General features: G+C 44.0%; 1 protein-coding gene across 1 annotated transcript; it reads right to left on the bottom strand.

Annotated features, from left to right (window-relative positions):
• Positions 1–11,299: 11,299 nt before the first annotated feature.
• LOC123075728 (probable calcium-binding protein CML31) lies at positions 11,300–12,031 on the bottom strand. Its single transcript, XM_044498266.1, has one exon. It carries the CDS (start codon positions 11,950–11,952, stop codon positions 11,497–11,499), a length of 456 nt encoding a protein of 151 aa, XP_044354201.1. The 5' UTR covers positions 11,953–12,031; the 3' UTR covers positions 11,300–11,496.
• Between the last annotated feature and the right edge of the window lie 3,824 nt (positions 12,032–15,855).

Below are 15,855 nucleotides of genomic sequence, written 5' to 3' on the forward strand. Positions count from 1 at the left end.
ATGAGCTATTGGAGCATACAAAACAGAATTTCATTTGAAGGTTTAGAGTTTGACACATACAAATTTACTTGGAACCACAGGTAGATACCGTATATATAGGAAGGTATAGTGGACTCATATGGAATAACTTTGGGGTTTAAGGGATTGGATGCACAAGCAGTACTCCCGCTTAGTACAAGTGAAGGCTAGCAAAAGACTGGGAAGCGACCAACTAGAGAGCGACAACAGTCATGAACATGCATTAAAATTAATAAACATTGAGTGCAAGCATAAGTAGGATATAATCCACCATGAACATAAATGTCATGAAGGCTATGTTGATTTGTTTCTGATGACGGGAAAATGGCGTGCGTAAGAACACGCGTCCACGTCATTGATACAGAGTGAATAATTTAAATGCGTAAATGCATACAATAAAAATATGATCAAACGTTGCAGGTACTTTATTTTCAGAACTCTTACGTTTACAAAATTCTGTTAATTACATCTCCGAAGAGAAAACCCCTGATTAAGAATTCCAACATATCTATTATATAGCATCACAACACATGAGTACTACAAAATGTAGAAATAAAAGAAGACTACAAAATGTAGAAAGAAAAGTCCTCCTCGCTGTCTTCGACGTCGGCGTGCTCGGGGAGCCTTCAACTTCGTCTATGCTAACATATGCGTTGCATAACATTCATGATTTGACAATGCCCATTCATATAGCACGTTCATGCCTAGCTCATTAACCATCGTGAACATATGGTGGTTGTCCTTTTTATTTATATGAGAATCTATTTAATGGTTAACTAGCCGGGCTAACGGGCGTGTGTGCAATATAGGGCATAACTCTTTTCATGAGTTAATTCTGACATGCATGTGAATTCTATGTGCATGTCTGAAATGGCGGAATATTTGATTCACTTTATAGCAACGTGTATAGCGTTGCACCGAGCCATCATATGCGACTGGCTATATGGAATTTGGTGATCACATATTCAATCGCACTATGTTATGTTTAGTGCAAGTGACATGGGCTATGACCCTAATTATCTTTTAGTTTTGTGGATGCATTCACCTATATGAAAGGAATGCATGATTTAATTTTAATCTGTATGAGAGATTATTTTATGACATATGGGTTATGCTTAAATACTAGTTTTGCTAGTCTCAAACATGTCATATATGGGCATGCGACTAAGTGAATCTAGTCAAATATTTATATGACTTCGGATTTGCGGTGCATGAGAATATTTGTATGAAGTTTCACTTCACTTGTATTAGTACTAACATCATGTAGCAACATCGTGCCCATGTGTAGCACAACCAAATGAAGTATGGTGGTTTCTTCTTGCTTGTATTATCACCAACGTAGCACAAACTGTATGCTCGTAGTGTAACCAAACAGAAGTATATATCGATTTATGTTTCGCATGGACATGATGAAGTTACCTAGGCAGATGGCATGCAACTATTATCATTTTTTTGGTCTTTGCTTCATGATTACATAACTAGCACCACATGATGCAACAATGACTGCATTTAGGGATCTAGACAGGCTATAACTTATATGGAAGAAATATGCCTGCATTTCCAACAACATAGGGCTTTATGAAACCAAATCAATATGAGGTTTATTTTCATTTCTATCCTTGATTTGTATCAACATGGGATGCAAGGTCACCATGAGACCAAATCAAGATGGACATATTTTTATTTTTGAATTGTATCAACATGGGATGCAAGATCGCCATGAGACCAAAACAAGATGAGCATAATTTTTGGTCTTGACTTGTATCCACATGGAGCTGCAAGATCACCATGAGAGCAAAACAAGAAGAATTTTAGTTGCATCGTGTGCACTTAGTTTACATCATTATAGGATTGAGGAGTGATATATATATATATATATATATATATATATATATATATATATATATATGTATGTATATATATATGATCACTAGGCATCTTATGCATTATCTTGATTTGTATCAGCATGGGATCAAGATCGCCATGAGACCGAATCAACCACAAATACTTGGGTAGCACCGGACATATATGAGGTGTACGGTGAAAGAAAAGGATCATCAATGGGTATATTTTATCCTTGAATTGTATCAACGTGGGATGCAAGATCACCATGAGACCAAAACAAGGAGGAACATATTCTTATTCTTGAATTGTATCAACATGAGATGCATGATCTCATGAGTCCAAAACAAGATGATCATAATGTAACCATGGTTTGTATCAACAAGGGGTGCTAGACCCCATGAGACCAAACTAGGTGTGCTATATGGACCGATCGTAGAACACCAACTACTTCAGACATATGGTGCAAGAGGAATGCATGAAGAAGAGAGCAAGGAGGTAGCCATGTATTCTCACCTTGCGTGTGAGGAAGTGATGCGGGCGAGCACAGCCGGCGTGTAGCAGCTTGTGGGCGGTGCAGATGCTGAGCCGTGCGGCCGGTGACGTATGTAGATGACGGCGAGCGGACGGACGGTGACGACGGCGGCGAGCGGACGGCCGGCGACGAGTGTGTAGACGACGGCGAGCAGATGGCCGGCGGCGACGATGGCGAGCGGACGGCGGGCGGCAATGAAGCAGCGTATGTATGTGCGTGAGTGATGGATGGATAAATGATCGAGTGGTTGATGAATGATGAGCTAGCAGCAGCAGCGGCGCATTGTGGATGGGAAGAATGAGCGACCCGAGAGCAGTCGAACGGCCTGGTATTTATAGGGACGGAGGGAGGCAGTGCAGGGCCGGCTGGACGCGCGCTTGCCCACGTTCTGATCGTGGGATCATGTCCACGAAGGTGGGAGCGTGGCTGGCTCCTTTCCCCCTTTTTTTTAATCACTAATTACCGGCAATGCCCCATCAGCTGGGCTTAATTAGGCAACATAACGAGTGGGCTTTGGGCATGCTTGCATGCGATCGGCTGATGGAATAAGATATGCATGCATGTATGTAGCTATTCCGTATAAGTGCACTTGATCAGATTTAGACTGTGGGGAAGCATTTTTTCACTGATATATAATTCATGACGACTTGAAACTTTTCTTTTATATACACTATCGCGCGTTATGTCATTTTACGCGAACATTATTGTGCTAATATTTTTTTAGCGATGACAGAATAATGCTCATAAATATGATATAGCATTTTGGCAATATTAGCGTCGTCTATGAAACTTTGAATTTGTGTCAATGTTGGAATTTTGCTGTTGATGATGGCGTGTGTGTATGAAAGTCATGTCTCCTCTAATTTATGCGACGATATTGTTTCTTCTCTTTTATTCCCGGGTCTGTTGTTTTATATTGAGCGGCGCCGCGGAAATTCATCATGATATTTTTTATCCGCGTATTTGGAAACTCAGTATTTTTTTCACTTTATGTAAATGATTTTATTTGAATAATATCTATGCGCCATATTTTACTTTTGGCTGAAATCGGTGTCAACAATTTCAACTACATGCGTGAGCATGTGCCAAATCAAGTCACTTGAATCATTCAAAGAAGGATACCACCATATCATACCACATCGCAACCATTTTAATAGCATATTGGCACGCAAGGTAAACCATTATAAGCTCCTAACTAATTAAGCATGGCATAAGCAACTATAATCTCTAATTATCCTTGCAAACATGTTTATTCATAATAGGCTGAATCAGGAACGACTAACTAATCTTATTTACAAAAACAAGAGAGGTCGATTTCATACCAGCTTCTCTCATCTCAATCAGTCCATCATATATCGTCATTATTGCCTTTCACTTGCACGACCGAATGATGTGAATAATAATAATAGTGCACGTGTATCGGACTAAGCTGGAATCTGCGAGCATTCAATAAACAGGAGAAGACAAGGCAATATGGGCTCTTGATTAAATCAACAATAATGCATATAAGAGCCACTTCAATAGTTTAATCATGGTCTTCTCCTATCGACCCCCAATAAAAGAAAAGAAATAAAACTATTTACACGGGAAAGCTCCCAACAAGCAAAAGAAGAACATGAAATATTTTTGGGTTTTCCTTTTAATTATTACTACAGCAAGAAAATTAAACTAACTAAAAGCTACTACTACTTTTTTTGTTTTTCTTAAGGTTTATTAAACACACAAGAAGAAAGCATAAAAAGGAAAATAAACTAGCATGGATAGTACAATGAAAAAGTATGAGCACCGACATCTAGCAATGACTGTGCGAACATAAATATAATGTCGGTGAGAAATACGTACCCCCCAAGCATAGGCTTTTGGCCTAAGTTGGTCTATCGCGGCGGATGACCTGGCGGATATCCAAAGTTGTAGTTGGGGTCGTACTGATGCAGCAGTCATTGCATCATGGGGTGCAGCTTGGAGGCGAGCTATCTCAGCCCTCCTCTTATACTCCTCCGCCTCCTCTCTAGTTATGTAATATCTCCCCTTTGCCTGAAAGTCAAAGAAAGTAGAAGCAGGGAGAGCGACGTGATAGGTGCGTCCTCTGTCAAAGATTAGTCGGTACTGGGGGAACTGATCGTTCCTCTCAACAAAACGATGACGCACCATAGCCTCATAATCTAAATGAGCAGGAGGCAACTCAATATCATCCTTGCGTATGGTTATACCAAGAAAATTAGCTATACGGGTTGCATAAATTCCACCAAAGAAATCTCCATTAAATCTATTATGATGCAACCTACGTGCAACAATGGCTCCCAAATTATAAGATTTATCTCCTAACACAGCACTCCTAAGAATACTGAGGTCAGGGACACACATGTGACATGCTTCATCCTTACCATTTATGCACCTACCTATGAAGAGAGCAAAATAATGTATAGCAGGAAAATGAATGCTCCCTATGGTAGCTTGTGCTATGTTTCTAGATTCCCCCACAGTTATACTAGCAAGAAAATCTCTAAATTCAGATTTGCGAGGTTCACTAGAACTACCCCATTGTGGAAGTTTGCAAGCAGTGGTAAAATCCTCTAAGTCCATAGCATAAGAATTTTCATAAAAATCAAACAGGACAGTTTGAGAATTGCGCGAAGATGAAAATTCAAACCTCCTCACAAAGGAACTAGTGAGATAGTGGTACTGACGGCACTTTTCTGCCTCGAAGCTCACAAGATCAGCGTTACGCAAATATGCGTTAAATTCTTCCTTAATTCCTGCTTGATCCATGAAGTCCTCTGAAGGCCATTCACAAGGCCGCACTGGGGCGTCCCTTGGTGGTTCATCATCAGCATCACGCATTGCAAGCCTGGATCCTTGCTTCCTTGAAGAACCCCCTTGGTACATTTTCCTAAACATATTTCTTCCTCTGAAAAATTTCCGAAATTTTTAGTAACTTCAAATAGAAGTGAGCCAAGCTCAACAAAATTGATAGCAACTACTCCTACAAGTGCCTAGAGCCTATATCATGCATTAGAACTACTTGGAACCATATAAATTTGACATGCAAGCTCAAGAACATGGTCACCTAGGCAGCACAAATTTGCAATGAATAAAGCACTAGAACAAAAACTAATTGGACCAATGGAGGAGTCACATACCAAGGAACAATCCCCCAAAGCAGTTTTGTGAGAGGTGCTTTGAGCAAGGAGATCGAAAATCGCAGCAAAATGAGCTAGAACTCGTGCTTGAGCTGGATGGTGATTTTTTTGGGAGGAAGAAGAAGTGTGTGGGTGCAGGAATAAGTGGAGGGGGGCCATCGTGGGCCCACGAGGCAGGGGGCGTGCCCTGGACCCTCGTGGCCAGGTGCTTGCTCCCCCTGCTGTGTTCTCAGCGCCAGATATTCTCAAATATTCCAGAAAAAATCATATTAAATTGGCAGGGCATTTGGAGAACTTTTATTTTCGGGGTATTTTTATATTGCACGAATAATTCAGAAAACAGACAGAAAAAATACTATTTTTACTTTATTTCAACTAAATAACAGAAAGTAAAAGGAGGGTACAGAAGGTTGTGCTTTCTAACTTCATCCATCTCATGCTCATCAAATGGAATCCACTAACAAGGTTGATCAAGTCTTGTTAACAAACTCATTCCAAATAACATGGAACCGAAGAAATTTCGAATAACACTATGTTACCTCAACGGGGATATGCACATCCCCAATAATAAGAATATCATATTTCTTTCTTGACAGTAGGAAGAGGAAATTCAAAACCTCCAAAAATAATCGATGGAATTTTTCCAATAGAATTGATACTGTGGACTTCAGGTTGTTTCCTCGGAAAGTGTACCGTATGCTCATTACCATTAACATGAAAAGTGACATTGCCTTTGTTGCAATCAATAACAGCCCCTGCAGTATTCAAAAAGGGTCTTCCAAGAATAATAGACATACTATCGTCCTCGGGAATATCAAGAATAACAAAGTCCGTTAAAATAGTAACGTTTGCAACCACAACAGGCACATCCTCACAAATACCGACAGGTATAGCAGTTGATTTACCGGCCATTTGCAAAGATATTTCAGTAGGTGTCAACTTATTCAAATCAAGTCTACGATATAAAGAGAGAGGCATAACACTAACACCGGCTCCAAGATCACATAAAGAAGTTCTAACATAATTTCTTTTAATGGAGCATGGTATAGTAGGTACTCCTGGATCTCCAAGTTTCTTTGGTATTCCACCCTTAAAAGTATAATTAGCAAGCATGGTGGAAATTTTAGCTTCCGGTATCTTTCTTTTATTAGTAACAATTTCTTTCGTGTACTTAGCATAAGGATTCATTTTGAGCATATCAGTTAATCGCATAAGCAAAAAGATAGGTCTAATCATTTCAGCAAAGCGCTCAAAATCCTCATCATCCTTTTTCTTGGATGGTTTGGGAGGAAAAGGCATGGGTTTCTGAACCCATGGTTCTTTTTCTTTACCGTGTTTCCTAGCAACAAAGTCTCTCTTATCATAACGTTGATTCTTTGATTGTGGGTTATCAAGATCAACAGCAGGTTCAATTTCTACATCATTATCATTGCTAGGTTGAGCATCAACATGAACGTCATCATTAACATTGTTACTCGGTTCATGTTCATTACCAGATTGTGTTTCAGCATCAGAAATAGAAATATCATTGGGATTCTCAGGTGGTTCAGCAATAGGTTCACTAGAAGCATGCAAAGTCCTATCATTTTTCTTTTTCTTCTTTTTAGAAGGACTAGGTGCATCTATCTTATTTCTCTGAGAATCTTGCTCAATTCTCTTAGGGTGGCCTTCAGGATACAAAGGTTGCTGAGTCATCTTACCAGTTCTAGTAGCCACTCTAACAGCATAGTCATTATTCTTATTATTTAATTCATTGAGCAAATCATTCTGAGCTTTAAGTACTTGTTCTACTTGAGTGGTAACCATAGAAGCATGTTTACTAATGATTTTAAGTTCACCTTTAACATTAGCCATATAATCACTCAAGTGTTCAATCATATAAGCATTTTGCTTTAATGGTCTACCAAAATAAGCAATAAAATCTTCTTGCTTAACCATAAAGTTATCAAACTCATCCAAACATTGGCTAACAAACTTAGTAGGAGGGATTTCAGCTTTATCATATCTATAGAGAGAATTTACCTTTACTACCTGTGCCGGGTTATCACGACCATGAGTTTCTTCAATAGGTAATGGATTAAGATCATATATTTCTTCAACAGGCGGTAAATTAAGACCATGTATTTCTTCAATAGGAGGTAAATTCTTAACATCTTCAGCTTTTATACCTTTTTTCTTTCATAGATTTCTTTGCCTCTTGCATATCCTCGGGACTGAGGAATAGAACACCCCTCTTCTTCGGACTTGGCTTAGGAATAGGCTCAGGAGTTGGCTCAGGAAGTGTCCAATTATTTTCATTGGTCAACATATTATTCAATAGAATTTCAGCTTCATCCGGTGTTCTTTCCCTGAAAATAGAACCAGCACAACTATCCAGGTGGTCTCTGGAAGCATCGGTTAGTCCATTATAAAAGATATCGAGTATTCCATTTTTCTTGAGAGGATGATCAGGCAAAGCATTAAGTAATTGGAGAAGCCTCCCCCAAGCTTGTGGGAGACTCTCTTCTTCAATTTGCACAAAATTATATATATCCCTTAAAGCATCTTGTTTCTTATGAGCAGCGAAATATTTAGCAGAGAAGTAATAAATCATATCCTGGGGACTACGCACACAACCAGGATCAAGAGAATTAAACCATATCTTAGCATCACCCTTTTTAATGAGAACAAAAATATTTTAAGGATATAAAAGTAGCGAGTTCTCTCATCATTAGTGAACAGGGTGGCTATATCATTTAATTTAGTAAGATGTGCCACAACAGTTTCAGATTCATAGCCATAGAAAGGATCAGATTCAACCAAAGTAATTATATCAGGATCAATAGAGAATTCATAATCCTTATCAGTAACAAAGATAGGTGGAGTAGCATAAGCAGGATCATATTTCATTCTAGCATTCAGAGTTTTTTGTTTCAACTTAGCTAATAATTTCTTAAGATCACTTGTGTCATTGCAAGCAAGAAAGTCTCTTTTAGTTTCTTCATCCATAACATAGCCCTCAAGCACAATAGGCAATTCATATTTATTAGGAGAGCCTTCATCATCACTTTCATCAATATTATCAGTTTCAATAATTTCATTCTCTCTAGCCCTAGCAAGTTGTTCGTCAAGAAATTTACCAAGTGGCACAGTAGTATCAAGCATAGAAGTAGTTTCATCATAAGCATCATGCATAGCAGAAATGGCATCATCAATAACATGCGACATATCAGAATGAATAGCAGAAGCAGGTTTAGGTGTCGCAAGCTTACTTAAAACAGAAGGTGAATCAAGTGCAGAGCTAAATGGCAGTTCCTTACCTCCCCTCGTAGTTGAGGGATAAATTTTTGTTTTCTCGTCTTTCAAGTTCTTCATAGTGACCAGCAGATATAAATCCCAAACGACTCGAAGGATAGATCTATGCTCCCCGGCAACGACGCAGGAAAATAGTCTTGATAACCCACAAGTATAGGGGATCGCAACAGTTTTCGAGGGTAGAGTATTCAACCTAAATTTATTGATTGGACACAAGGGGAGCCAAAGAATATTCTCAAGTATTAGCAGTTGAGTTGTCAATTCATCCACACCTGGATAACTTCGTATCTGCAACAAAGTATTTAGTAGCAAAGTAATATGGAAGTAACGGTAACGGTAGCAAAGTAATATTTTTGGGTTTTGTAGTAATTGTAACAGTAGCAACGGAAAAGTAAATAAGCGGAGAACAATATGTAAAAAGCTCATAGGCATTGGATCAGTGATGGATAATTATGCCGGATGCGGTTCATCATGTAACAATCATAACATAGGGTGACACAGAATTAACTCCAATTCATCAATGTAATGTAGGCATGTATTCCGAATATAGTCATACGTGCTTATGGAAAAGAACTTGCATGACATCTTTTGTCCTACCCTCCCGTGGCAGCGGGGTCCTAATGGAAACTAAGGGATATTAAGGCCTCCTTTTAATAGAGTACCAGACCAAAGCAATAACACATAGTGAATACATGAACTCCTCAAACTGTGGTCATCACCTGGAGTGGTCGCGATTATTGTCACTTCGGGGTTGCCGAATCATAACACATAGTAGGTGACTATAGACTTGCAAGATAGGATCAAGAACTCACATATATTCATGAAAACATAATAGGTTTAGATCTAAAATCATGGCACTCGGGCCCTAGTGACAAGCATTAAGCATAGCAAAGTCATAGCAACATCAATCTCATAACATAGTAGATACTAGGGATCAAACCCTAACAAAACTAACTCGATTACATGATAAATCTCATCCAACCAATCACCGTCCAGCAAGCCTACGATGGAATTACTCACGCACGGCGGTGAGCATCATGAAATTGGTGATGGAGGATGGTTGATGATGACGACGGCGACGGATTCCCCTCTCCGAAGCCCCGAACGGACTCCAGATCAGCCCTCCCGAGAGAGTTTAGGGCTTGGCGGCGGCTCCGTATCGTAAAACGCGATGAATCTTTTTCTCTGATTTTTTCTCCCCGAACACGAATATATGGAGTTGGAGTTGAGGTCGGTGGAGCTTCAGGGGGCCCACGAGGCAGGGGGCGCCCCCCACCCTCGTGGACAGGGGGTGGGCCCCCTGGCCTTGATTCTTTCACCAATATTTTTTATTATTCCCAAAAATAATCTCCGTGGAGTTTCAGGTCATTCCGAGAACTTTTGTTTCTGCACATAAATAACACCATGGCAATTCTGCTGAAAACAGCGTCAGTCCGGGTTAGTTCCATTCAAATCATGCAAGTTAGAGTCCAAAACAAGGGCAAAAGTGTTTGAAAAAGTAGATACGACGGGGACGTGTCACCCGCTCATAGGTAGGGTTCGCCATGAGGGTGAGGTTGGAGGCGGCGTTGCCGAGATCCTCATTGAGGCCGGCGGTGAGGGTGGAGAGGAGCAACTCGTCGCCCACCTTGAAGCCGATGTCATTGAGCTCGTCGGAGAGGGTCTTGAGGCGCATGCAGTAGTCGTCGACGGAGGAGTCGTTTTGATGACACCCGAAGAACTCCTGCTGCAGGAAGACGATCCGTTGGAGCTTGTTGTCGGTGAAGAGACCGACAATCTTGTTCCACACCGTGCATGCATCATCCTTGTCGCGAACGACGGTGTGGAAGATGTCCTTGGACACGGTGAGGAAGAGCCACCGAATGATGGTGGCATCGTTCGCCAGCCAGTCGGCGTCACGGTTCAGGACGAAGAGGTTGGCGGTGCCGTCGATGTGGTCCTGCAGATTATACTCACGAAAGAGGAGATTGAAGTATGTCTTCCAAGCATAAAAATTCGCCTCTTTGTGGAAGAGGATCACCGGGACGCGACGTTCGATGGAAACATCGCGGATGTAGGTGGGATCGGGAAGGGTGGCGGCGGAGGAGCTGGCGGAGGAGTCGAAGGGGTTCGGCGGCTTCACTACGGGAGGAGTGGAGGCGGCGGACCGGTCGGAGAGATTGGAACCCGACATGGCAGCGGCTAGGGTTAGGTGCGGCCGGGGCGGGTTAGGGTTTCTGGTAGATGGGAGGTGGTGGGGGTGGATGGCAGCGGGGTAGCGAGGGTTAGGGTTCGGGAGGCGTGCGGCTAGCGGCGAGAAGGCGTGCGGCTAGCGGCGAGAAGGCTGGCGGCTAACTCGGCGACGCGGGGCGTAGCGTGGGAAGCAGTGACGGCTGGGAGGCAACGGCGACGCGCTAGGGTAGAAGGGATCGGACTAAGGCTGATACCATGTAGAGAATTATGCAACTCACGATATATTGATCGGGTGCAATATGCACGTAATATAAGTACAAGAGGTAGCCACGTCCTCAACTATACATGAAAGAAGAAGGGCTTGTTGTACAAGAAATACACATATATTATCTATATCTCAAGGCATGTAACAATCGAATGAATGAATGAATGAGCGAGCGAAGGGGCTATATGCAAGACGGAGATGGTATAGGCTTGGGTCCGGGGTGAGGCGCTCTAGCTCATCATGATCTTGAACTCGTCGAAGCTGAGCACGCCGTCGCCACCGAGGTCGAGCCGGCAAATCATGGCGCGGCACTCGCCGGCGCCCCGCTCGGCGCCGAGCCTGCCGAGCATCCGCCCCAGGCTGGCCGGCGTGATGCACCCCTGCCCCTCCATCTCGTACATCCCGAACGGCCCCCTCAGCGCCCGGATCCTCAGCTCGTCGTTCTCCTCGTCCGCGCTCGCCCAGGCCGCCTGCTGCACCAGCTCGAGGAACTCGGCCTCGCATAGCAGCCCGTCGCCGTCCGCGTCCGCCGACGCCACCAGCGCCTCGGCCTCCTCCGCCAGCACATCCTCGCCCAGCGTCGCCCGCATGCACCCCCGCAGCTCCGCCGCCGAGATCCTGCCGTCCGCGTGCCGGTCCAGTGACAAGAAGAGCGCCCTCAGCTCGCCCGTCTTTGTGGCAACCATTCTCGCCGGATGCTTTAGTAGTTGATCCTGACCCTGCCTGTGCTTCCTAGATCCTCTGCTTTGCTATAGAGCTGAAGGTTGCTGCTGCATGATCTTTGAGCTGCGCGTGTGCATATATACTCATGGCGCGACGCGGGCCCTGGAAGCTTCACGGCATGCAGGGCGGGAGGACAGATGCTGTGTGGTGGGCTGGACGACGGCAGGTTTTACTTTTTCTTCTGGGTGGTCAACGACGGCAGGTTAGTAGTCGTCTCCAGGAAATGGATGCGAAGCTTTCGTGGGGGAGTACGTGACTTGGCGTGACGGCCGAGATGATTCTCGTGGTGGAGAAAAGCAGGCGGAGGCACGGGGAAAATCTGCTACGGCGACGGAAAAGCTCGACGTTGGCTCCGCATGCAGTCCGACTTGGCAGGGTGGACGTGGGAGTCGTGTGCGTTTGTTTTGCCGCCTCCGCGTTTGGCGTGCGTGCATGTCGCCATCGTGCCCCTGTAGTTGGATGGAGCGGTAGTGTTTTCCAGCCGCTTGGTCGGGAGCGCTGATGCAAAAGCAAGGCTCACTCAGCACGCTCGCCGATGTCGGTGCGGTGGTGCTGCCCGATGCACACAAGGTGCTTGTTAAACTGTCAAAGAGAGAAAGAGGGGAGGAAGAAGGAAGTACATGCTGACATGTGACTGTGAGCCCCCACGAGACATAACGGTCAACTTAACGGTCCAACGTAATCGAGTTGACTTTACCGTCACGTCTTCCCTGAGAAGCAGGCCCCTCCTGCTGTAAATGCATTTAAATCGTCTAAACCGGCCACTATCCGTGGTCGTTTTAGAAAAAAAAAATTAGATTCAGCTGGTAGTTTTGCTGACGATTTTAAAGTAGTAGTTACGTAGGATCGAGACCTTAAACATGTTAGGGTTTTTGTTAAATACTCCAACATGTAAACATCTGTTTCACCTCTTTCATAGATCCATTTTTCTTGAAAAAAGATGGATTTTTTACTGTGCATCGGATACAATGTACATGTATCCGCTGTCCACTTGTGCTTTGAGATTTCTGCCATATCACTACACCGCAACACTACAACCCCAACATCCAGATTGGTCGGGAAAACAACTTCTGCCAACAAACAGTCTGTCGGGAAAAACTATTGCCGACCGACCATGTTTGTTGGGGAAAGTCCAGAAGGGAAAAGCCTTTCTCGACCGACATACCTTTGCCAACCGACTGTTTGACGGCTAACTAGACTAATCCCCGACCGACTGTTCTTTAATGTTTTTTGCCAACCAACTTTCTTTTGGCCCCTTTCCTGACCGACTGTCTAACGGCATTTGTTTTCCCAACCAACATTCCGATGGCCCTACCAAGAGCCTTTGCCAACCAACAATCAGACAGTGTGTTCTTTTCCCGACCAACATTACGCCAACATTATGTTTAGCTAACCACAAATTTAATTAACACATGGTACTAATTGTCAGGACACCATACATCAGGTACACCAAACAATTTTTTATTCCATTAAAAAGTTGTCACATACATATACTTCAGTCTGTTCTAAACATAGCCACCAAGAAAACATACATGACTTTCACAAAAGGTTCTAAAATAAGACGTAGTTGTACAAAATGAAACCTAAAATATCCAGTTGACGTAGATCACTGGCTTCATGGTCCCTTGTGAGTGCAGTCCTTCTGTTTGCTTCCTACAAAAGATAAAGAAGTCTCAATTACAATACACTACTAGAAACTGAATTCCTTTTTTTAATGGGGTTTTATCAGTTTTGCCATCAGTTGTACTACACTACTTAGTTATGCCACTAAATTTTTTCACTGCTCAGAAATGCCACTGTTCCGTTAGGCGCGTGCTCAAAAAAGCCATTTTTTTAAACATTCCATATGTGAAGCAGCCCTTTTTATGTTCAGTGAACCACAGGCTGCTAGAAATGATATATATCTTAAAACATTTACATGTAAAAAGTGTTGACCGCTTACACAGTAGTCTCTAGAAATAATAGAAGGGCTTAGCTATCCATGCCAAAACCGGAAAAAAGATCACCTCAGTCATGCAATCAGAACATGTAACAATTCAAATTTAAAAAAACTTCTTCTAGAGTTTGGCTGCGCTAGGGTTAGGGTTTGAGCCGGCGACCATGGGCGATCACGCCCCGCCGCTGGAACACCTTCGCGTGAGTCGATCGGAGAGCGCCAAGGAGTCCGCCCCCGCTGAAAGATCGTGGATGTCGCCTAGAGGGGGGGGGGTGAATAGGCGCTTTAAAATAATTACGGTTTAGGCTTGAACAAATGCGGAATAAACCTAACGGTTAATTTGACAAACACAAAACCTAAAACAACTAGGCTCACCTATGTGCACCAACAACTTATGCTAAGCAAGGTAAACAACTAAGTGATAGCAAGATATATGACAAGAAACAATATGGCTATCACAAAGTAAAGTGCATAAGTAAAGGGGTCGGGTAAGAGATAACCGAGGCATGTGGAGACGATGATGTATCCCGAAGTTCACACCCTTGCGGATGCTAATCTCCGTTTGGAGCGGTGTGGAGGCACAATGCTCCCCAAGAAGCCACTAGGGCGACCGTAATCTCCTCACGCCCTCGCACAATGCCACAATGCAAGATGCCGTGATTCCACTAAGGGACCCTTGAGGGCGGTCACCGAACCCGTACAAATGGCAACCCTTGGGGGCGGTCACCGAACCCGTACACTTTGGCAACCCTTGGGGGCGGTCACCGGTACCCGTCAAATTGCTCGGGGCGATCTCCACAACCTAATTGGAGACCCCGACGCTTGCCCGGAGCTTTAAACCACAATGATTGAGCTCCGAACTCCACCAACCGTCTAGGGCGCCCAAGCACCCAAGAGGAACAAGCTCAAGGGCACCAAGCACCCAAGAGTAATAAGCTTCTCAACTTGTAACTTCCACATATCACCGTGGAGAACTCAAACCGATGCACCAAATGCAATGGCAAGGGCACATGGAGTGCCCAAGTCCTTCTCTCTCAAACCCCACCAAAGCAACTAATGCTAGGGAGGAAAATGAGAGGAAGAACAAGAAGGAGAACACCAAGAACTCCAAGATCTAGATCCAATGGGTTCCCCTCACATAGAGGAGAAAGTGATTGGTGGAAATGTGGATCTAGATCTCCTCTCTCTTTTCCCTAAAAAACTAGCAAGAATCCATGGAGGGATTGAGAGTTAGCAAGCTCGAAGAAGGTCAACAATGGGGGAAGAACACGAGCTCAAAGGATAAGGTTCATTGGGGAAGAAGACCTCCTTATATAGTGGGGGGAACAATCCAACCGTTACCCCCACTTCAGCCCCGCAGAGAGCGGTACTACCGCTTGGCCAGCGGTACTACCGCTTGCCCCTATAAGCGGTACTACCGCTCCCCCTCGCGGTACTGCCGCTGGGCCCAGAGCGGTACTACCGCAGTGGCAGGGCGGTACTACCGCAAACGAGCGGTACTACGGCCCCCACTGCCGCGGCTAGTACCGTAGAACCCGACACGAAAAAAGACCCCTCGAATAGTGGCGGTACTAGCACGAGACCGCAGCGGTACTACGGTTGGGGGCTACCAGCGGTACTACCGCTCTAGGGCGGTACTACCGCTCTAGAGCGGTACTACCGCTTGTAGCACCCAAGCGGTACTACCGCTCCGGCCCGCGGTACTACCGCTAGGAACCAAAACTGCCATAACTTCTGCATATGAGCTCCGAATTGAGCAAACTCAAGCTTGTTGGATAGAAGAAGACGAGTAGCATCAAAACAGAGGAGGTATGCCAACAAATAGAGGAGTCAAACCTCCAACCGAGAAGAACCGGCATAACCTCCAACATCGAAAACATCATAGAAGATGTGAGTGAACTCCGTTTTCGATGAACTCGAGCTTGTCATC

The sequence above is a fragment of the Triticum aestivum genome, chromosome 3D (assembly GCF_018294505.1).
Source record: "Triticum aestivum cultivar Chinese Spring chromosome 3D, IWGSC CS RefSeq v2.1, whole genome shotgun sequence".
Lineage (NCBI taxonomy): Eukaryota > Viridiplantae > Streptophyta > Magnoliopsida > Poales > Poaceae > Triticum > Triticum aestivum.

What these genes read in the sequence shown, in the direction of transcription:
- LOC123075728 (XM_044498266.1), bottom strand. Translation starts at nt 11,952, where the DNA reads ATGGTTGCCACAAAGACGGGCGAGCTGAGGGCGCTCTTCTTGTCACTG.